The 23413-nt window shown below is 44.3% G+C and overlaps 1 protein-coding gene across 1 annotated transcript in view; it reads left to right on the top strand.

The window, feature by feature from the left end:
- PRPF8 (pre-mRNA processing factor 8) overlaps positions 1-23102 on the top strand; it is a 33163-nt gene extending 10061 nt beyond the window's left edge. Inside the window, exons 23-43 of the mRNA XM_040455493.1 lie at positions 131-341; positions 544-660; positions 13032-13279; positions 13381-13560; positions 13755-13890; positions 14010-14179; positions 14325-14454; positions 14579-14725; positions 15221-15381; positions 15570-15761; positions 16071-16308; positions 16440-16568; positions 17689-17802; positions 17882-18055; positions 18343-18536; positions 19256-19495; positions 19590-19731; positions 21898-22038; positions 22175-22314; positions 22419-22621; positions 22766-23102. Coding sequence (XP_040311427.1) covers positions 131-341; positions 544-660; positions 13032-13279; positions 13381-13560; positions 13755-13890; positions 14010-14179; positions 14325-14454; positions 14579-14725; positions 15221-15381; positions 15570-15761; positions 16071-16308; positions 16440-16568; positions 17689-17802; positions 17882-18055; positions 18343-18536; positions 19256-19495; positions 19590-19731; positions 21898-22038; positions 22175-22314; positions 22419-22621; positions 22766-22920 — 3562 coding nt within the window. The 3' untranslated portion in view covers positions 22921-23102. The remainder of the gene's footprint in view (positions 1-130; positions 342-543; positions 661-13031; positions 13280-13380; positions 13561-13754; positions 13891-14009; positions 14180-14324; positions 14455-14578; positions 14726-15220; positions 15382-15569; positions 15762-16070; positions 16309-16439; positions 16569-17688; positions 17803-17881; positions 18056-18342; positions 18537-19255; positions 19496-19589; positions 19732-21897; positions 22039-22174; positions 22315-22418; positions 22622-22765) is intronic.
- The last annotated feature ends 311 nt before the right edge of the window (positions 23103-23413 follow it).

Below are 23413 nucleotides of genomic sequence, written 5' to 3'. Positions count from 1 at the left end.
CAGGGAATTTATGACTTTGTGTCCTGTGTGGGAGGAGTGTACTCTGTTAGGATATTGTCAGTCTGGCCTTCTGAGGGAAATTCCTTCAAGTTCCAGGAGACTAATGTGACCATATGTTCCCTGTGAGCAGGGGTCGGGCAGTGTTCTGGGACATCAAGAACCGTCTGCCACGATCAGTGACTACAGTTCAGTGGGAGAACAGCTTCGTATCTGTGTACAGTAAGGACAACCCCAACCTGCTGTTCAACATGTGTGGCTTTGAGTGCCGCATCCTGCCTAAATGCCGCACCAGCTATGAGGAGTTCACTCACAAGGATGGGGTCTGGAACCTACAGAATGAGGTACAGTCCGGAAAGGGGCTAGAAGTAGCATTTCCACCCCCATACCTTCGGGATACATAGGGTGAGGAACATCACACCTTTTCGTTATCAGTCATTTGAGCTTTGTTGGATAGTAGGGCTTAGTGAGGGGTTGTGGTGTCAGAGTTGGTCCTTGCTCCCATAACAGTATCAGAGACAAATTAACCTTGACCTTGTGGTTTAGGTTACTAAAGAGCGGACAGCTCAGTGTTTCCTGCGAGTGGATGATGAGTCAATGCAGCGTTTCCACAACCGCGTGCGTCAGATTCTGATGGCCTCTGGCTCCACCACCTTCACCAAGGTATATAAGTCAGTCAGCCCCAACCTCCTTCACGTCCTCTATCCATCTCCTATCCTTTTGAACTCTTCCCTTGGTTTGCTCTCCTTTTTTCCCAGCTTGGCTCAGTGTACCAGTTTCTATGCTTTATGATATAGAACCTTAGAGTGTCAAATCAACTCAGTTCCTTTCTGAGAATACCCTGTAGGGATTGTCCGTGTGATGACTGAGTTAAGGTAAGAGTAGAAGTGGGATTCTTTAATTGGGACAAAACTTGACGTTTTTTACATCTTCCCAGGGGGCTTATTGTCGATTCATATAGCTCATTTTTTAACCAGTAACAGTGTGTATGTTAAAAAGCAAGTATAACTAGTATTCATTTTCCCCTTCAGTTGCTTCCAGACACCCACCTGAAGGCAGCTGGAGTTAAGAAAAAATAATCTGGAAATTTGTTAACAGTGCATATCTAAGCTTCTGCGAGGTTTAAAACGTCACCTTGTTCTTCCTGCTGTCTTTCCATGGTGTCGTAAAGGTGCACATAATGTCTTGGCTGATGCTCTCAAGAACATCAATAATGCCAAAAAGAGAAATTCAGGTTCTTACTAGGCTGTGCTCCAAACAGTGCTTTTAGGGATACATTTCTGTATCTTAGCTTTTACGTTTTATGTAAGTAATCTCTATACCCAACTTGGGGCTCAGACTGTTCACCTTGAGATCAAGAATCGCATGCTCTTCTGGCTAGGTCAACCGTGAGCCCCTTAGTATTTCTTTTTTTTTTTTTTTTTTTCGTTTTTTTAATTTTTTTTTTCAACGTTTATTTATTTTTGGGACAGAGAGAGACAGAGCATGAACAGGGGAGGGGCAGAGAGAGAGGGAGACACAGAATCGGAAACAGGCTCCAGGCTCTGAGCCATCAGCCCAGAGCCCGACGCGGGGCTCGAACTCCCGGACCGCGAGATCGTGACCTGGCTGAAGTCGGACGCTTAACCGACTGCTCCACCCAGGCGCCCCAGCATTTCTTAAAATTTCTTACACATTTTGAGTATAGTACAAGGGGAGAGTTTACCTTTTCAGGTCTCTCTAAGGGTCAGGTAACAAGAATTCCGTAACTCATCCATTCCATTGGTGTTTATTGTTAACTACTGCGTTCAAGGCTCTGTGCACACTGCATGTACCTTTGAGCTCACCTACCTAGTTGGAGAGACAAGATCCATAGAGAAGAGAACTATACTAGGATGTAGTGTTTATAAAGCTATGGTGTTATTTGGGAATCTGTGAGAACACTCAAGTTAATGACTAGCCCAGTCTGGGAGAAGGAGAGGAGAGTCTTCCTGGAAGAAGTAATGTGTGATGAGGTAGATGAGGGAGGGCCTTCCTTCAGCCTTAGGTATGGAGAGGTAACTAGCATGAAATGTGTGGAGCTGTGCAAATTCAGGGTTTACTGGAGCATAGTTATGGAGTAGGGACTGTTAGGAGATGGGGGCGAGACAGATCACCAAGAGCCAGATCATGGAGGGGATTGCATGGCTTGTTAAGAATCCTGTGAGGGTTTTTTTTTTTTAATGTTTATTTATTTATTTTGAAAGAGAGCACTTGCACCCGTGTGAGCGGGAGAGGGGCTGAGAGAAAGGGGGAGAGAGAATCTCAAGTGGTTCTGTGCTGTCAGCACAGAGCCTGATGTGGGGCTCGATCTCATGAACTGTGAGATCATGACTTGAGCCAAAATCAAGAGTCCGATGCTTAACCAACTGAGCCTTCCAGGTGTCTAAAGAATCCTACGAGGTTCTTAAGCATGGGAATGATTTTCCCAGCTTTCTGTGTTAGGTCCTTCACTCTTGTAGCTGTGGGGAAGATGGGTTTAGAGAAATTGGGTGGGAGATCAAGTTTGGGGATTTCTGCTGAAGTCCTGATGATAGAGATGAGAGCAGTGAGGAGACAAGAGTAGATCTGAGAAGTAGTTAGCAGGTGAAATCAGCAGCCTCATTTTGGTGGGACGCCAGAGGGAAAGGAAAATAACACTCAGTTTTTGGCATGGATATTGGCACTGCCAACTGGAAGAGTACAGGAAGAAGAGCAGGTTTAGGAGGGAAGATAAATGGATTTCGTTCAGGATGTAAAACGTTTGAGGTTCCTAGGAATATCCAGATGGAGCTGTTTGGCAGGCACTTCTTTTTTTTTTAATTTTTTTTTTTTTTTTTTAACGTTTATGTATTTTTGAGACAGAGAGACAGAGCATGAACGGGGGAGGGTCAGAGAGAGGGAGACACAGAATCGGAAACAGGCTCCAGGCTCTGAGCTGTCAGCACAGAGCCCGACGCGGGGCTTGAACCCACGGACCGCGAGATCGTGACCTGAGCCGAAGTCGGCCGCTTAACCGACTGAGCCACCCAGGCGCCCCTGGCAGGCACTTCTTATATCCTCTGTTTTCAATTCCAAAATGAGTGTGTGTGTATGTGTGTATATGTATATGTATGTATATATACAAACGTATACACACACACACGTACGTGTGTTTTTTCCACCCTAGTGATGCCTATTAAATTGATAATCTCTTAGATTTGCTGTAAAATACTTTGAGCTTGAAGCTTCAGAGAGAGAAATGAAGTGAGAAAATGAGAGCAGTCAGGGGTAACTTCGAGGCTCCTGTAGGATGTCCGAGTGGAGATATTTTGCAGTCTGAAGCTTGGAGAAGATATCTGGGTTGAAGATGTAGGTTTAGGAGTCTGGTGGTTTAGGAGGTGGTTTAAAACTCAAGAGCGAGCAAGATTTCACAGGGTAAGGAATGAGAAGAGCAGAGGGACAGGTTTGGAACCATAGGATACACTGAGCAATAGCATGGCCAGACTGGGAGAGTGCTGGGTCATGGGAGCCAAGGATGTCAGGAATTGGGGCAGGCATTTAACAGTGTCAGTTGCCTAAGAGTCTTTCAGTTAGATAAGGCCTGAAAAGTATCCATTGGATTTGGCAGTCAGGACGTCATTGGTGACCTTAGCAAGAGCTGTTTCAGAAATAGTGGGGATAGAAGCCAGATTGCAGTGGGTGAGGCTTTATGGGAAGTGAGTTAGTGGAGACAGCAAGGACCTTCAAATTGCCAGAGCTAGAAAAAGGAAGGGCATGAGATGCCACCTAGAGGGAGATATAGGTCAAGGCAATATTTTTAAATGGTATTGAGTGAAGAATGTTCTAATTAGGAAGGAGCCAGGAGCAGTTCAGGGTGCAGTAGACCAGTGTAGTAAGTGATGGAGCAGCGTTCCCCAGAGTTGAGTGGGGGCAGAGTAAAGGGGAAGCAGAGGGAACCCTCCTCTAAACCTAAAAGAAAAGAGGTCTGGATATATGTGAATGTAAGGTTGAGTGGGAAGTTATAACAAATACTGAATTTTTCAGCTTTGCCTGGGTTGGTCACAGTGGTGAGGGTATGATACAGTTTTTGAAGAAACTGTGTGTTCCAGGTGAGTTTCAAGAAAATAGAAGACAGCTGTGAGTGTGAGTTCTTCCCAGAAGCACTCAGCTACTCAGTGACAGGATGGGCAAAGTGGATATATTCTATTGGTAGTTCAGGTTTTGGGGTTTTGCTGTAGACTGTTGTGGAGTGGTAAGGGATTGAATGCAGGAGAATCAAGAGTGCTGGCCCCTATTGGGATCCTGGATTATTGGGGGTAGCGGGGAGTGAGTAGGAAGAGACTAGAAGAGGCCAGTGGTCTTGAGTTGTAGGGATCAAGGGAGTAGATGTGTGAGAGGTGAGAGCCTGAGTAATGTCAGAGATTAGGGAGGCGACTTACTATAGTGGTTAGAAGTCAGTCAGATTGGAGTTCAGATCATAGCTCTGTCACATAACTAGTTGAGATCTTGGATAAGTCACCCACTTTGGGCCTCAGTTCTCTCTATAGAATGGGGATACCAATGATGGGGTGCCTGGCTGGCTCAGTAGAACATGGAACTCTTGATCTCGGGGTTGTGAGTTTGAGTCCAATGTTGGGTGTAGAGATTACGTAAGTAGATACACTTTTTAAAAAAAATGGGAGGCAAACCATAAGAGACTCTAAAAAACAGAGAACAAACAGAATTTTGGAGGGGTGTTGGGTGGGGAGATGTGCTAAATGGGGGTGGGCACTGGGTGTTCTGTGTAAGTGATGAATCACTAAATTGTCCTGAAACCATTTTTATACTATATGTTAACTTGGGTTTAAATAACATTTCAAAAAAGTAAATTAAACCAAGAATACTGGGGCACCTGGGTGGCTCAGTCAGTTAAGCATCCGACTTCAGCTCAGGCCATGATCGCACAGTTTGTGGGTTTGAGCCCCGCATCAGGCTCTGTGCTGATAGTTTAGAGCCTGGACCCTGCTTTTGGATTCTGTGTCTCCTTCTATCTCTGCTCCTCCCCGCCTTGTGCTCTGTCTCTCAAAAATAAATAAATGTAAAAGAAAAAACAAAAAATAGGAATACTGATGTATTACCCAGCTCTGAGGGCTTATTGTGAGAATGAAATAGCAAATGTAGTAAGTTAAATTATTCAGTAAATTGTTCAGTAAATGTTTGCTCTCATCAAGTAGAGGGATCCGGGTTTTGATCAGGTAGTAGAATATTGGAATTTGTTTCCTGAGGTGTGTTAAGGTAAAATAGTTCTTGTAACACTTCCAAGGTTGATAATAGAAGGGAAGTATCCATTAGGGTGAGAGGTGGCTGGACCTTGTGGCCCTGTTCTTGTCCTCTAAAATTGGACTCTTGCAGTCATTGCCACCACTGCCACTTTAGGTGCTCTCACCATCCTTGCTTTCGGGTGTGTGCAGCACACTAGCCCAAGCGTGCAGGCAGGGACCCTTCTCTTCGGTCCCAGTGGGAGCTAGAAAATAAGGCTGGAACGTTTAAGCAGGGCTTTCATAAGGGCCAGGCATAACCGGGAAAACAGAGATGGGCATAGATAGTCTGACTTACAAGGTGCAGCCTACTTAGCTTCAGGTTCCGAAGGGCCTTACTGCTGCCTTCCTGCCACTTTCACTACCTTCCCAACACGGCAGTCCCTGTTTCCCTCACCAAGGTGTCCCTTTCACCATGTCCGGATGACTTGAAGTCTAAAGCCTGAGGCAAAGGCCTCAAGAGAACATCTTTGCTTGGCAGGAGATGTATTTCTCTGTTCTTTTTTTTTGAGTTTCGTTTTGACTTCTATTTTACATTATTTATTTTGAGACTTAATTTTTTAAAACAATTCAAAAAAGGGCACCTGGGTGGCTCAGTAAAGTGTCTGACTTCGACTCGGGTCATGATCTCACGATTCATGAGTTTGAGCCCCATGTTGGGCTCTGTGCTGACAGCTCGGAGCCTGGAGCCTGCTTCAGAATCTATGTCTCCCTCTCTCCATGCCTCTGTCTCTCTCAAAAATAAATAAATGTTGGGGCGCGTAGGTGGCGCAGTCGGTTAAGCGTCCGACTTCAGCCAGGTCACGATCTCGCGGTCCATGAGTTCGAGCCCCACGTCGGGCTCTGGGCTGATGGCTCAGAGCCTGGAACCGGTTTCTGATTCTGTGTCTCCCTCTCTGCCCCTCCCCCATTCTAATTTTATAGTGAAATAGGGAGGGACAGACTTCTCATGAACTCCCTATCCCCGTACATGCAAGCCTCCCCTATTAACATCACGCACCAGAGTGGTACGTTTTTTACCAAGAATAAACCTACACTAACGCATCACGCATCACGATCATCCAAAAGCTATAGTATACTTTCGGGTTCCATCTTGGTGGTATATATTCTGTGGGTTTGGATAAATGTATAATGACATAATCGATTATTAAAACATACAGAGTGTTTTTGCTACCGTAAAAATACTAACAAGACCTAGAAAGTATCTAGAATCCTGTTGTCCTAACATCAGTTTTTATTTTTCCACATTCGTTTCGGGTCATGAGGTGTGTTGAGCAAGTTGGTAGAAGTTGAATTTGTTTCTTTTATGAAGACTTAAAGGCATAATGAGTGTAAAGTTCTTAACCTTGGTACCTAGTAGCACATGTAGTCACTGATGCATTTCCTTTCCTGCCTCCCTGAATCCCCAGCAACTCTGGCTACTCTTTTATTTTTTTTAAGGCTTTTTTGTTTGTTTGTTTTTTATGTTTTATTTACTGATTTTGAGAAAGAAAGAGAGCAGGGGTTGGGGGGTGGAGAGGGAATTCCAAGCTCCAAGTGTGGAGCGTGACATGGGGCTCCAGCTCACAAACTGTGAGATTATTACCTGAGCTGAAATCAAGAGTTGGATGCTTAACCGACTGAGCCACCCAGGGACCTGCTATTGTAAAGGAATGTAGAATACTCCTGTTATTCATAAAGGACTGTGGTACTTCTTGGGAATTCAGACTTACTCCCCTCCAGAAATAAAGCACTGGTAACTGCAGAATACAACTGGTGTGTTTTGTGATAAAAACCATGCAGCTGGCAGTTCCTAGAGCCAATTACAGTCGAAGAGCTTACTGAGCCTCACAGTTGTCCTACTCAAGTCTGTTTGACTTTACTCCCAGATCCAGCCCATTCTGGCCCATGGCCTTCCTTTCTGTTTCGTTGGTTCATCTTGAGTACAAGCTAGATGCTCAGTGTAGCTTTTGTGATTTGGTTCACGCTGTTACCTAACTCTAGAAAGTCCCTTTTTTTTTTTTTTTTTTAACGTTTATTTATTTTTGAGACAGAGAGAGAGCATGAATGGGGGAGGGTCAGAGAGAGAGGGAGACACAGAATCGGAAGCAGGCTCCAGGCTCCGAGCTGTCAGCACAGAGCTCGACACGGGGCTCAAACTCATGGACCGTGAGATCATGACCTGAGCCGAAGTCAGACGCTCAACCGACTGAGCCACCCAGGCGCCCCTAGAAAGTCCCTTTTATCTTACCTATCTGAAGACGGCTATTTGCTCAAGACTAATTTCCATGGTTACTCCAGCCAATGTGATCTTGCACTTCAGTAATTGTCCAGAAAACATAGTCCTTACCTTAAAATCTTGATTATATCATTTGGTATTTTGTAGTTTGCCTTTTTTTTTTTTTTTTAATCTTAAAGAACCAGCTTTGGTTTCATTGATTTTTCTCTGTTCTGTTTGTTTTCAAAATGCTCTTATAGTATTTTTCCTTTTGTTTACAGTTGGGTGTAATTTGCTTTAAAGTTTTCTGGTTTAAGGTAAAAAGTTAGATCAGTTTGGGATCTTTTTAAATATAAGCATTCACTGCTGTAAATTTTCCTCTTAGTACTACTTCAAGCTGCATCCCTCAAATTTTGATTAAGTTGGGTTATTTTCATTCAGTTAAAAATATTTTCTAATTTCCCTTGTGAGTTTTTATTTTACCCATATGTTATTTAGAAGTATGCTGTTTAGGGGTGTCTGGGTGGCTCAGTTAGTTAAGTGTCTGTCTTGAGCTCAGGTCATGATCTTGTGGTTTGTGGTTTTGAACCCCGTGTGGGGCTCTGTGCTGACAGCTCAGAGCCTGGAGCTTCCTTCAGATTCTGTCTCCCTCTCCCCTTCCCCCTGCTTGTGCTCTGTCTCTCTCTCAAAAATAAACAAACATTAAAAAATTTAAAAAAAAAATAGAAGTATGCTGTTTAATTTTAAAATATTTGAGGGTTTTCCAGATATTTTTGTTATCAGTTGCTAGTAATTGTTATAGTCAGAAAATATATTTTTTATGATCTTCGTTTTTCCAGATGTCTTAATACTTGTTTTATGGTTGTGAACTTGAAAAGAATCTGTATTCTGCGTTTGGGTAGAGTGTTTTATAAATGTCAGTTAGGTCCAGTAGGTTGAATGATTGTGTTGTTCAAGTCTTTGTATATTTGTAATAACTTTTTTGTTTACTGTCAATTACTGAGAGAAGAGTCTTGGAAATCTCCAACTATAATTGTGGATTGATTTATTTCCTCTTTCAGGTCCATTTTTTTGTGGTTGGGGTTTTTTTGTTTTGTTTGTGGAAGGGGTTATTCAGAGACACGGTTAACTTTATTAGAGACATCCAAACTTTTAGCATAAAGCCACGTGACATTTTTCAAGAAGACTGTATATTTTTTGAGCATGAAGAATTTCTGAAGTTCAGAAATCTGGAATTCTTAAAATACTTAGTCAAAACAAAATGACTCATATAGGTTGTAATTGTATAAAAAGGCAAATGATCAGGACGTTTTGTTGAACATACTTGAAAGTTGGGCAAAATGTATTGGCTTGCAGATGGAAAACCAACAAGGAATTCATCTAAGATATTAGGCTTAGGGGAGAGGGGAGCCATTGCATTGATATCAAAATGCAAACTGACAAACCTTTTGTCCAAGGAACATTGAACCTGCATACAAATGATGACCAGGGGAGTGTGCCAGATGGAGTGTTGTCATGTACCTAAAGAGACAGCTGAAATTAGAATTGGGCCTTACAGTGGAAACACATAGATACTTCTGTACATACAAGCAACTCTGTTGATACCCCTGAAAGGAATATGTAGTGTTCATGATTATTTTTGAGTTTTCTGCTTCAACATCCACCTGTTTTTACTTTATATAAACAGTTTAGAAGCTCTGTAATTAGGTATGAAATGTATTTAGGGTTAACATATATACATATACATATTTTTTTTAACACTCTTCAAACATTTTGGTGGGGGTGGGAGGGAAGAGGGGGAGAGAGAGAATCCCAAGCTGTCTCCACACTGTCAGCGCAGAGCCCGATGTTGGGCTCAAACCCACAAACCATGAGATGATGACCTGAGCCAAAACCAAGAGTTGGATGCTTAACTGACGGAGCCATCCAGGTGCCCCAAGGATTATTATATCTTCTTAATTGACTTTCTTATCATTATGAAATGTTCTTCTTAATTCATGGTAATATTTTCTGTCCTAAGGTCTACTTTGTCTGATAGTAGTGCTACTCAGACTTTGTGTTTGCATGGGTGTCTTTTTTCCATCTTTAAGCTTTTTTTTATTTAAAAAAAATACATATTTTTTACATTCATTTTTGAGAGAGCACGAGCGGGGGAAGGGCAGAGAGAGAGGGATACACAGAATCTGAAGCACGCTCCAGGCTCCAACCTGTCAGCACAGTCTGATGTGGGGCTCGAACTCACAAACGTGACATCGTGACCTGAGCCGCAGTCGGATGCCCAACTGACTGAGCCACCCAGGCGCCCCAGATTTTATTTTTCTTAAGTAATCTCTACACCCAACTTAGGGCTTGAACTCCTAACCCTAAGGTCAAGAGTGGCATGCTTCATGCTCCACCAGCTGAGCCAGCCAGGCACCCTGAGTGGGCTTGTTTATTTCACTCTTTGCTTAGTAACTACATTTTTTTTTTTTTAAGATTTATGATTTATTTTTTTTATTTTTTTTATTAAAAAAAAAAATTTTTTTTTTAACGTTTATTTATTTTTGGGACAGAGAGAGACAGAGCATGAACGGGGAAGGGGCAGAGAGAGGGGGAGACACAGAATCGGAAACAGGCTCCAGGCTCCGAGCCATCAGCCCAGAGCCTGACACGGGGCTCGAACTCACGGACCGCGAGATCGTGACCTGAGCTGAAGTCGGATGCTTAACCGACTGCGCCACCCAGGCGCCCCTGAGATTTATTTTTAAGGAATCTCTACACCCAACATGAAGCTCAAACTTACAACCCCGAGACCAAGGGTTGCATGCTCTAATGACTGAGCCAGCCAGGCGCCCCTACGCTTTTTCTTTTTCTTTTTTTTTTTTAATTGGTTGCTCCGTACATCACTGACTTACCATGGTCTACTGTCACCATTAGTCTTCTACTAAGATCACTTTACATATAGTGTAAGAACCACACATTACACTTCCATTTCCCCCTTCATTCTTTGTAGTATTTTTGTCATATGTTTTAACTTTACCTGTATTATGAATACATTACTTTGTTGCTAATTTTGTTCTAAACAGACTTTATTTTTTTACAGAAACTACAAAATGAGCAAAAATATCTTTTACATTTTACTCACATACTTTTTCTGGTATTCTCTGTTACTTGATGTAGATCCAGATTTCCATCTGGTGTTGTTTTCATGGTACTTAAAGAATTTCCTTTAACATTTCTTATAGTAATGATCTATTGGCAGTGAATGCATTCTGCTTTTGTCTGTCTGGGAAAGTGTTTATTTTGTCTGATTTCTGTTAATGTAAATCATTGTTTTCTTTTGCAGTTTTACAGAGTCATTCCATCGGTGTATTTTTTTTTATTTCAGATATTATGATTTTCATTTCTGGAAAGTTCCATCGAGGTGTTTAGTATCTTCTCTCCTTATTATGTTCATATTTTCCTTTATATACTCCAGTGTAATTATAAGATTTTTTAAATGCTGTTTTATAGTCCTTGGTTACTAATTTTATCACCTGTGTTATTGCTAGGTCTATTTCTATTGATTGATTTTTCTTCTGGTTATGGATAATTCATTCTTTTTGCATGAATGATCATTTTTATTACATGCTAGAAATTTTGAATTTTACATTATTTATAGGTTTTGTTATGTTTTGTTAAAGAGTATTGAGTTGTGTTCTGGTGTGCAGTTCATAACTTGTGGGTTAGTTTGGTCCTTTGAAGGCTTGCTTTTAAGCGTAGTTATAGCAACTCTATAGCACCCTTTGTTCTGGGGCTAATGAACCTCTGCTGCTGGGTTGATAACCTTCTGGGGACTCTACCCAATTCCCATGTATTACAGGTTCTCTCTAGTTGGCTGGTGGGAACACAAACTGCTGCCAACCTTATATGACCTGTGGGACTTGCTCAGCTTTCTGATCTCGGGTGTTCTTGGAGTTTTACTCCATACACATTGGTACTCATCCAAAATCATGGGGAATCCCTTCATGGATCTCCAGAAATCTCTTTTGGAGACCTTGCTTCTCTCCAGTACCTCTGCCCCACAAAATTGTAGCTGCCTTGGCCTCCTGAATTCTAATCTTGATCTCTTCAATTGAGCGAGACTATTGGGCCCTGTTTCTGTTACTCCTCTATGTGTATGCTGCAGCTTAGAAACTCGGCAGTAAGTTGTGGGGGACTGTCGTGGAGTTGACTTCATTTGTTTCCTTTTCCTCAAGGGTCATGGCCCTTAGGCCTATGTTGCCTATTTGTCAGTTGTCTGAAGATACTGTTTTATATCTTTTGTTCAGTTTTCTAGTTGTTTATAGTAGAAGGCAATTTCTGTGGCCCCATTAGTTTTTATTCCCTCTATTAATTTTTAGTAGTTTTTCTCATCCCTTTTTCTCACCCACCCCAGGATTACTTACTATATTTGCTCTTAAGTGTTTATGTTGCCTTAGTTGATTTTTTTATTGAGATGAAATTCACATTGTAAAAAAAAAAAAAAAAAGTACAGTTCCGGGACACCTGGTGGCTCAGTCGGTTAAGCGTCCGACTCTTGACTTCAGCTCAGGTCAGGATCTCAAAGTTCATGAGTTTGAGCCCCACGTTGGGCTTTGTGCTCACAGCACGAAGTCTGCTTCAGATCCTCTGTCTCCCTCTTTGCTTTTTGGCCCTCTCTTGCTCACACACCCTCTCTCTCAAAAATAAATAAACGTTAAAATTTTTTTTAATAAAAATTAAAATAATGAAATGTACAGTTGTTTGGTTTTCGGTATATTCATAAAATTGTGCACCTGTCCCCACTGCCTAATTCTAGAATATTTTCATTACCCCAGAAAGAAACCCTGTATCCATTAGCAGTCATTCGCTCCCCATTGCTCCCCACCATTCAGCTCTTGGCAAGCATGAGTGTACTTTCTGTCTATATGGATTTGCCTGTTCTGGATATTTCATACAAATGGAATTGTACAATATGTGACCTTTTTTGGTCTGGTTTCTTTCACCTAACATGTTTTCAAGATTCATCTACATTGTGGCATGTATTAATACTTGAAGAATCCTTTTCACAGGTGAATAATATTCTGTTATACGGATATACCATATTTTGTTTATCTTTGTCAGTTGGTGGACATTTGAGTTTTTTCTACTTTTTGGCTGTTATGAATAATGTTTTCATGAACATTTGGTACAGATTTTTGTGCAGATGAATGTTTTCATTTCTCTTGGTTATATACTTAAGAGTAGAATTACTGGATCACACAGTAATTCTGTTTAACCTTTTAAGCTACCAGGTTGTTATTCAAAGTGATTGCACCAGTACACGTTCCCACCAGCAATAGTAGAGGAGTGTTCCATTTTCTTCACATTCTTGCTAACAGTTGTCATTGTTCTGTAGCCATTTCTGTGGGTGTTAAACAGATTCTCACAGTGGTTTTGACTTATGTATACTTCCCTAATGACACTGAGCTCAAGTCTTCCTTGAGAACTAGGAAGAGTGTAATCAACTGGACCAAGTAGTCCCCACCACTTGTCCCCTCCCATGGCTCACCTATAATTTACCTTTTCCCCACTATTTTCAGATTGTGAATAAGTGGAACACTGCTCTTATTGGCCTTATGACATATTTTCGGGAAGCTGTAGTGAACACCCAGGAGCTCCTGGACTTGCTAGTGAAGTGTGAGAACAAGATCCAGACACGTATCAAGATTGGCCTCAATTCCAAGATGCCGAGTCGTTTCCCTCCTGTTGTGTTCTATACCCCTAAGGAGTTGGGTGGACTTGGCATGCTCTCAATGGGCCATGTACTCATCCCCCAGTCTGACCTCAGGTAGGACTTGCTTGAAAACCTTCTAGATCCTGAGGGAAGGGGATGTTTCTTTACTTTTAGGTTTTATTTTTTTCTCTAATCTTGGTTGTGCCCCCAAACAGGTGGTCCAAGCAGACAGATGTAGGTATCACACACTTTCGTTCAGGAATGAGCCATGAAGAAGACCAGCTGATTCCCAACTTGTACCGCTACATACAACCATGGGAGAGCGAGTTCATTGATTCTCAGAGGGTCTGGGCTGAGTATGCACTGAAGAGACAAGAGGCCATTGCTCAGAACAGGTACACATCCAGGAAGGCATAGCAGTCCTGTCAGGGGTGTGCAGCCTTGCATGGAGGTCAGGAACAGAGCGTGCTGTATTTTAATGGAGACCAGGGAAGTAGGTTCTACATCTGACCCATCGGTCCTTGGCCAGGGAGGAATGCTAAATAAACTTTGTGTGAGCACATATTTGACTTCAGTGTTTTTTTGATAGACGACTGACCTTAGAAGATCTAGAGGATTCATGGGATCGTGGCATTCCTCGAATCAACACCCTTTTCCAGAAGGACCGGCACACGTTGGCGTATGATAAAGGCTGGCGTGTTCGAACTGACTTTAAGCAGTACCAGGTACATGGAGGGGATAGTACAGAGATTTCCCCTGCATTAGAGGAACCCACGGCTGTGCCAGGAATCTGGCTGGGGCAGTAGGCTCCCAGAAGCTTGATGGTGCTTGCTTTGCCATCTAGGTCTTGAAGCAGAACCCTTTCTGGTGGACACACCAGCGGCATGATGGGAAGCTCTGGAACCTGAACAACTACCGCACAGACATGATCCAGGCCCTGGGTGGTGTGGAAGGCATTCTGGAACACACACTCTTCAAGGGCACTTACTTCCCTACCTGGGAGGGGCTTTTCTGGTGAGGATTCTCTTCTCCCCTTACGGTAACCTGTCATAACCCTCTGAGCTCATCCCTGTTGTGCCTTTGTGTTCTGTGGCGTTTACCAGAGACCAGTGCTCTGGGAGATGGCAGGGTATCACTTTACCTGGTCTCTTTTTCCCAGGGAGAAGGCCAGTGGTTTTGAGGAGTCGATGAAGTGGAAGAAGCTAACCAATGCTCAGCGATCGGGATTGAACCAGATTCCCAATCGTAGATTCACCCTCTGGTGGTCCCCAACCATCAACCGAGCCAATGTGAGTGTGATTGCTAGACCTGGAAGACAGGAAGCTAAAAACAAGAGTTTCTGTTTCCTTCATTGTGTCCTGAAAACAAGTGTCTTGATGTCTGGGTTCACTTTCACTCGCTTTTTCCCGTCAGGTATATGTAGGCTTTCAGGTGCAGCTGGACCTGACAGGTATCTTCATGCATGGCAAGATCCCCACACTGAAGATCTCTCTCATCCAGATCTTCCGAGCTCACTTATGGCAGAAGATCCACGAGAGCATTGTGATGGACTTGTGTCAGGTGGGCCAGAAGTGAGGGGAGAGGGTACCATGAGAAGTCAGGTCAGCTCGGGCTCAGTCAGTTAAACATTTGACTCTTGGTCTTGGCCCAGGTCTTGAGTCATGGTTGTGAGTTCAAACTCCACCTTGGGCTCTGTGCTGGGTATGGAGCCTACTTAAAGAGAAAAGAAAAAAAGGAAAACTGTATTTGGGGTGCCTGGATGGCTCAGTCAGTTAAGGACTCTTGATCTCAGGTCATGATTTCAGAGTCATGAGTGCAAGCCCTACATTGCACTCCATGCTGGATATGACGCCTACTTTTAAAAAAAAAAAAAGAAAGAAAGAAAGAAAGGAAAAGAAATGAAAAAGCTCACTCTTGGTATGGGAAGTCCACCCTGGAAGCACCAAGGAGGAGACCTGCATTGTGGTGCCAGGTGCCACATTATCTGGACTCCTACAAGTCTCATTTTAAGTGGGCTCCCATAAGCAGTCATAACCTTTCTACCTTTGCCTTCAGGTATTTGATCAGGAACTGGATGCACTAGAAATTGAGACAGTACAAAAGGAGACAATTCACCCCCGAAAGTCCTATAAGATGAATTCTTCCTGTGCAGATATCCTGCTTTTTGCCTCCTATAAGTGGAATGTCTCCCGGCCCTCATTGCTGGCAGACTCCAAGTAAGTGCATTATAACCCAGCCCTTGGCATCCAAGAAGCTCGTTTACTGTTCTACCTGTGCTACTTTGGAAACTTTCCTTTCCTTTTTGAGAGTTCGATGTAGCGATTGAGAGTTCATGTAGTTGTAGGACATTGGTTGTGTCAGTGGCTTCCTAATGCCTGGATTCCTAACCTCTCTCCACCCTCAGGGATGTGATGGATAGTACCACCACTCAGAAGTATTGGATTGATATCCAGTTGCGCTGGGGGGACTATGACTCCCATGACATTGAACGCTATGCCCGGGCCAAGTTCCTGGACTACACCACAGACAACATGAGTATCTATCCTTCACCCACTGGTGTGCTCATTGCCATTGACCTGGCCTATAACCTGCATAGGTAAGTTGGTGTTCAGAAGCATGTATGTAATGTCAGCCCCATACTTTATTTTTAAATTTTATTTATTTAAGTAAACTCTGTAGCCAGTCTGGAGCTCAAACTCAACAACTCTGAGACCAAGAGTCACATGTTCTGACTGCACCAGCCAGGCACCCAGTCGGCCCCATACTTTAATGTACACGTTTTTTTAGTTTGCCTGTGTGGCCCTTTCCTCTTCTGGGTCATTGACCTTTTCTTCTTGCCTCTGTGTACATGGGCAGACACTTGTCAGCCTGGTCTTCACTCTTCTTGCCTCTTCTATTCTCATAGTGCCTATGGAAACTGGTTCCCAGGCAGCAAGCCTCTCATACAGCAGGCCATGGCCAAGATCATGAAGGCAAACCCTGCCTTGTATGTGTTACGTGAACGGATCCGCAAGGGGCTGCAGCTCTATTCATCTGAGCCCACTGAGCCCTATCTGTCCTCTCAGAACTATGGTGAGCTCTTCTCCAACCAAATTATCTGGTTTGTGGATGACACTAATGTCTACAGAGTGACTATTCACAAGGTGAGAATTAGAAACAACCTAGGGGTGTGGGACTGTATATGCCTGTGAGAGGGTGATGAGGCAAATGTGTGCATATGGGAAGGTAGGGTGGATGTGTCTAGGCCGCACTAACTGATGATATCATTCTTTAGACCTTTGAAGGGAATTTGACAACCAAACCTATCAATGGGGCCATCTTCATCTTCAATCCACGCACAGGGCAGCTGTTCCTCAAGATAATCCACACATCTGTGTGGGCTGGACAGAAGCGTCTGGGGCAGGTGAGCTGGTTAAAGGGTAGAGAGGCTGTGGAACCTTGCTGCCCCTTTTTCTTTGGGGAGCAGGGAGCCAGGGCACATCCTCCTGTTTCTCTCTGTGAGAGATTATGTCTCATTTGAACCTTTGCTCCAAATTACTTAACTTGGGGAGTACTCTACAGGGGGCCCAGCGGTATGTGAGGTCCTTCATTACCTACCAGTTGGTCTCTCTGTTTCTTGCATCTCCCATCTCTAACCTACCTTGAACAAGACTACCAAGAATCATCTTTCTAAAGGGAACCAAGTATGCTTAAGACCTCATTTTTGCCAAATGTCTACCTCTATCTATCTAACTCTTTTTTTACTGAATTAACTATTTTCTGGCTTCCTAGACACTTGATAATTTGGCTGAGCTACCACCTGTCCACCCATGGTTTTTCTTCCTTTAAAACCTGCTTCCTGGGGCACCTGGGTGGCTCAGTTGGTTGAGCGTCCGACTTCGGCTCAGGTCATGATCTTGCGGTCTGTGAGTTCAAGCCCCACGTCGGGCTCTGTGCTGACAGCTCAGAGCCTGGAGCCTGTTTCGGATTCTGTGTCTCCCTCTCTCTCTGCCCCTCCCCTGCTCATGCTCTGTCTCTCTCTGTCTCAAAAATAAATAAAACATTAAAAAAAAATTTTTTTTTAATAAAAAATAAATAAATAAATAAAACCTACTTCCTCCTAGTATCCCCAAACTCTGACATCCATTTCCACTTCTGTGGCTTTGCTCATGTATCTTTCTTTCTAGAATGATCTCTCCCCTTTACTCTGTTAATCAAGTCTTCCTTATCCCTTAAGACCTGTTTCTTTGTATAGCTTTTTATCAGTTTTAGCCTTAATTTATTTTGTCCCAGACACTTGGTATTATATAATCAAATACCGGCTTGTGGTATATCTTGTGTGAGTTTTGTCTGGCCAGCTAGGTTGAAAAACCCTTTTGGGCAAAGCCATCTGACACTTCTTTTGCACCTCCAAAGTACCTAACATTCAGTAGCGGTGTGCAACAGAAACATAGGTTGATTATCTCAAGACCTAGGCTGTTTTGTTCTAGTTGACCTGTGGTGATAGACACTCAATTTCCATTTCCTCCCCTCTTCCTTTTTAGCTGGCTAAGTGGAAGACGGCTGAGGAGGTGGCTGCCCTGATCCGATCTCTGCCTGTGGAGGAGCAGCCCAAGCAGATCATTGTCACTAGGAAGGGCATGCTGGACCCATTGGAGGTGAGAGGTGGATGAGGTAGAAGGAAGGAGGGCTGAGACGTATAGGCTATTTCTAATCTTGGACTTGATCTTGTCTCAGGTGCACTTGCTGGACTTCCCCAATATTGTGATCAAAGGATCAGAGCTCCAGCTCCCTTTCCAGGCTTGTCTCAAGGTGGAAAAGTTTGGGGACCTCATCCTTAAAGCCACTGAACCCCAGATGGTTCTTTTTAATCTCTATGATGACTGGCTCAAGACTATCTCATCTTATACGGTATGAAACTACCTAACAAAGAAGGTCACTCTAAGAGGAGTGGGTTTGGGGTCATAAGACAATCCTTAAGTTTTCCCCAGGTCCCCTATGGGCCATTTTCACATCTTCAGCCTGTGGATGAGACAGCAGTTCTGTGCTCTACATAAAAAGTTGACTGGGAGAGCGGTGGAGGCTCTACCTTAGAGTTTGAAATCAATTTCTGGGTTCCCTGAAAGAACAGAATCGAGGAAACGGGGAGGACCTCAGTGTCTGACCCCCCCGCCCTTTGTTGCCATACCTCTTCTCAGGCTTTCTCCCGCCTCATCTTGATTCTGCGTGCCCTGCACGTGAACAATGACCGGGCGAAGGTGATCCTGAAGCCAGACAAGACGACTATTACAGAGCCACACCATATCTGGCCCACTCTGACTGACGAGGAATGGATCAAGGTGGAAGTGCAGCTCAAAGATCTGATCTTGGCCGACTACGGCAAGAAAAACAAGTGAGCGCTCGTGGTTGGGAGACATCCTAAAAGGGTGAAATGAATGGTTCGGTGTGTGGTTTCTGGGTTTTTTTAAACATTTAAGGCTCAGAAATTTCTCAAGGAATTGTCCTGGAGATGCCTACAGAAAAAAGATAGTGTCTTCAGATAATGTGGAAAATGTCAGTGTTTCAGGGTTTCCGTCTGATTCTTGGGCATTGTTTCATGTTGCCATTTTGAGCAGGGCATTTCTTTACCGTTCATGTTACAGGCAGTTTTAACATCCACATCCCCAGGTACCACTGCTAACAGCACACACACCCCTTCCTTCCCTCTTCCTGTCATTTTGGCAACCAAGAAGAAAAATGTCCATAGATGTCCGGGCCCCCCCCCCCCCCCGGATGACTGAGGTGACTGACAGTACCAGCAATGATTGAGAACGTGTTCTAAGGGTTTCTGTTTTTGAGAATTGTTCTATAAACCAGGGCACTTCTTGTCAAGGAAAAGAGGGAGGTATGGCTACTGAGCAGGTTTGAGTGTTGCTGAAAGGGTGTACATGCTCAGGGCCATCCTGGGCTGTGATAAATCTTAACCGGTATTGGGACATCTCCACTATACACTTGAGGATCGTCTGGGGTAAGGGTATGGAGTCCCTTGTCCTACCGAGTTACACTCTTGCCATTGAGGCATAGTTGACCAAGGGAAGGGATCTTGTGGTGTGACCAATGCTGTCCCCGCAGTGTGAACGTGGCATCACTGACACAATCGGAAATTCGAGACATCATCCTGGGTATGGAGATCTCGGCACCATCACAGCAGCGGCAGCAGATAGCAGAGATCGAGAAGCAGACCAAGGAACAGTCACAGCTGACAGCAACACAGACTCGTACTGTCAACAAGCATGGTGATGAGATCATTACTTCTACCACCAGCAACTATGAGACGCAGACTTTCTCCTCTAAGACTGAATGGCGGGTTAGGTACTGTAAGGGGAAGAGGTAGGGATGGCAAAGCCTACTGATGCTGCCTGTGGTGCTCGGCCTGAGAAATGCTTACATTCCTCACCATTTGTAGGGCCATCTCTGCTGCCAACCTTCACCTGAGGACCAATCATATCTATGTTTCATCTGATGACATCAAGGAGACTGGTTATACCTATATCCTTCCCAAGAACGTGCTTAAGAAGTTCATCTGCATATCTGACCTGCGGGCCCAAGTGAGTAAGTGTGCTCAACTAAGCTGTAGTGTGTGCCTGGCATTTTACATGCCTAAAACTCACCTGAGACTGCCTGGAACGCAAGGTACATAAGAGTGGCCGAAACAGCAAGGAGGGTTTTGGCTCCCACCAAATATTAAAACGTTATAAAGCTATGGCAGTTAAGAGTTCCAAAAGTTGGGGCGCCTGGGTGGCGCAGTCGGTTGAGTGTCCGACTTCAGCCAGGTCACGATCTCGCGGTCCGTGAGTTCAAGCCCCACGTCAGGCTCTGGGCTGATGGCTCAGAGCCTGGAGCCTGTTTCCGATTCTGTGTCTCCCTCTCTCTCTGCCCCTCCCCCGTTCATGCTCTGTCTCTCTCTGTCCGCCAAAAAATAAATAAACGTTGAAAAAATAAAAAATTAAAAAAAAAAAAAGAGTTCCAAAAGTTTTTGGAAGAGGATAGCATATAGTCAGAAAGGGATTCCTGTGTACATAATAAATGTGTATCAGATCTGTAGGATTAAGGATGCTTTGTGGCACTGGAACAGCCAGAACCCTGCCTCACAGCACTTAAAAAATGCAGGTGGAGTAAAGACCTGAATATAAAATACTAAGCTGTAGAGTATTAGAAGAAAATATCTATTATTGTAATGCTGAGATCACCTTTTTTTTTTTTAAAGTTTATTTATTTATTTTGAGAGAGACAAAGACAGCCTGAAGTGGGGAGGGGCAGAGAGAGAAAGGATCCTAAGCCCACAGCCCAGAGCCCAACGTGGGGCTCGAACTCAAGAAACCATAAGATCATGACCTGAGCTAAAACTAAGAGTCAGACGCTTAACCAACTGAGCCACCCAGGCAGCCCCAAGATAGCCTTCTTAAGATACAAAACCATGGGGCACCTGGGTGGCTCAAGTTGGTTGAGCATCTAACTTTGGCTCAGGTCATGATCTCATGGTTCATGGGTTCAAGCGCTGTATCAGGCTCTGTGCTGACAGCTTGGAGCCTGGAGCCTGCTTCGGCTTCTGTGTCTCCCTCTATCTCTGTCCCTCCCCTGCTCACTGTCTGTCTCGAAACCAAACATTAAAAATTTTTTAAAAAGGACACAAAACCGTAATCAAGATCAATAACTTGTGTGTGACAAAGGGTGCTGCAAAAGACACACTAAAAACAGGAAGAAAATTTTGCATAATTCTAAAATAAGGTGGATTAGAATCTAGAACAGGGAAGTTGATTTTTAAAAGTAATTGTAGGGGCGCATGAGTGGCTCAGTCAGTTGAGCATCCAACTCTTGATTACAGCTCAGGTCGTGATCCCAGGGTTGTGAGATTGAGCCCTGCATGGGGCTCCACACTTAGTATGGAGCTTCTCTCTCTAAAATAAAAATTAATAAAATAAAAAAATAACCAGAAGAATAGGCAAAGAATATGAAGGTAGTTCAGAAATGGAACTACAAATGGCAAATGTCATATGAAAAGATGATTAGGGGGGTGCCTGGGTGGCTCAGTCTTGATTTCAGCTCAGGTCATGATCTCACAGTTTGTGAGTTTGAGCCCCATGTCGGGCTCTGTACTGACAGTGCAGAGCCTGCTTGGGATTTTCTCTCTCTCTCTCTCCCTTTCTCTCTGCCTCTTCCCTGCTTATGCTCACACTCTGTTTCTCTCTCAAAAATAAACAAACTACCTTGAAAAGATGTTTAGCCTTACTAGTAATCAGGTAATTCATATTGTATACAATATCCAATTTGTGGCCTCAGGTTGGTGAATTTGAGAAGATTGTTAATAGAAGATTGCGGGTGGGTTTATAGGACACAGGTCCTCTTTGTCGATGGCCGGTAAAATTCAAAATACCACCTAGTGGTGGACTTAAAGATGTATTCATCTTGTGAAAATTCATGAGCTGTGTGTTGGTGTGCTCATTTATTTATGGATACTGTTTAATCGATTGGGGAGTGTGTGAGCAATGCAGATTCTTGGACCCCACTTGAGATTCTGATGTGATAAGTCCGAGATGAGGGCCGTGGTTAACATTTCGAACAAGCACCCCAGGCTACTCTGATGCAAGAGATTCTGACCACGTTTTGAGAAGCTCTTCTTTGTTCTTGGGGAAGGGAATGAAACACAGGGCTGACAGCCCAGAGTCTGGAATGGTACTAAGAATCGTTTTGGTTCTTGACCCCTTTGTTTCCAGATTGCAGGATACCTGTATGGGGTCAGCCCACCGGATAACCCCCAGGTGAAGGAGATCCGCTGCATCGTGATGGTACCGCAGTGGGGCACTCACCAAACCGTGCATCTGCCTGGCCAGCTGCCCCAGCATGAGTACCTCAAGGTCAGTGGGGGGTGTGGGAGAATGGGAGCTTTCTTCTGTGAGAGTGGTGGAAGGAAGGCAGCTGTGTTGTTCTCATGGGGTGATTCCCGTCTGCAGATGCGGCTCCAGATAACTTTTCACCTCTCTTTGCCTATAGGAAATGGAACCCTTAGGATGGATCCACACTCAGCCCAATGAGTCCCCCCAGCTGTCACCCCAGGATGTCACCACCCATGCTAAGATCATGGCTGACAACCCATCTTGGGATGGTGAGAAGACGATTATCATCACCTGCAGGTAGACTTGGGCCCCTTTGGGAGGAAATGGGGTGCGGCAGGCATTGCAGCACAGGGCCTAGAACGGTGGCCTGAGCTCTGACTCTGTCTTCATCGCTCTGTCAGCTTCACACCAGGCTCCTGCACACTGACAGCCTATAAGCTGACCCCCAGTGGCTATGAATGGGGTCGCCAGAACACAGACAAGGGCAACAATCCCAAGGGCTATCTACCCTCGCATTATGAAAGGGTCCAGATGCTGCTGTCAGACCGCTTCCTTGGCTTTTTTATGGTCCCTGCCCAGTCCTCATGGAACTACAACTTTATGGGTAAGTTCAGCATGGGGAAGTGGGGCTGGTGTAGGCCATCCCCCTTAGCACTTGGGGCTTGACTCTGGTTTGGAGATGGCCAGGGTCCAGGGTGGGTGAGGCAGGTGCACCTTGTTAACACTAGACCATTCCTTCTACCCCAAGGTGTGCGGCATGATCCCAACATGAAGTATGAGTTGCAGCTGGCAAACCCCAAAGAGTTCTACCACGAGGTGCACAGACCTTCCCACTTCCTCAACTTCGCTCTCCTGCAAGAGGGCGAGGTCTACTCCGCGGATCGAGAGGACCTCTATGCCTAGTTGTATCCTCACCTCCCCCTGCTTCAGACGCTCCACAGGCTGGAGTCTTTTACCCCGAAAGACAAGCTGGTGACATTCAGCAGCTTGGCCCCATTTTCCTGTCTTTGTGCTTCTTGTGTTATTGATCTCTGGTGGCTTGTAGTCCTGAGTAAAGTGTAATAATAAATTTTGTATAAATAGGAGTTTTTGAGTTGTTGTTGTTGTTTTCCTCCTGAGCTCAAATTCTGGATGTAGGGAGGCTGGACTTGTTCATAGCAACGTGCTGGCCTCAACCTTAAAGGGGCATGAGCCTCCTTTTCATGGACTGTGGGACTAAGTAAGTATCCCTTAGATTCCGGGAACTGAGGTGGGGTTGGGCTTTCACACCCTTACTGCTTGACCACATTTGTCAACATCCCTTCAAAATATTTGCAAACCGGGGCACCTGGGTGGCTCAGTCAGTTAAGTGTCCCGACTCTTGATTTTGGCTCAGGTCACGATCTCATAGCTGTGA

Source organism: Herpailurus yagouaroundi, unplaced genomic scaffold (genome assembly GCF_014898765.1).
Source record: "Herpailurus yagouaroundi ecotype Mexico unplaced genomic scaffold, PumYag 215, whole genome shotgun sequence".
Taxonomy (NCBI): Eukaryota; Metazoa; Chordata; class Mammalia; order Carnivora; family Felidae; genus Herpailurus; species Herpailurus yagouaroundi.
Note: the sequence above shows the minus strand (reverse complement) of the source record. Positions and strands in the feature narration are given on the sequence as shown.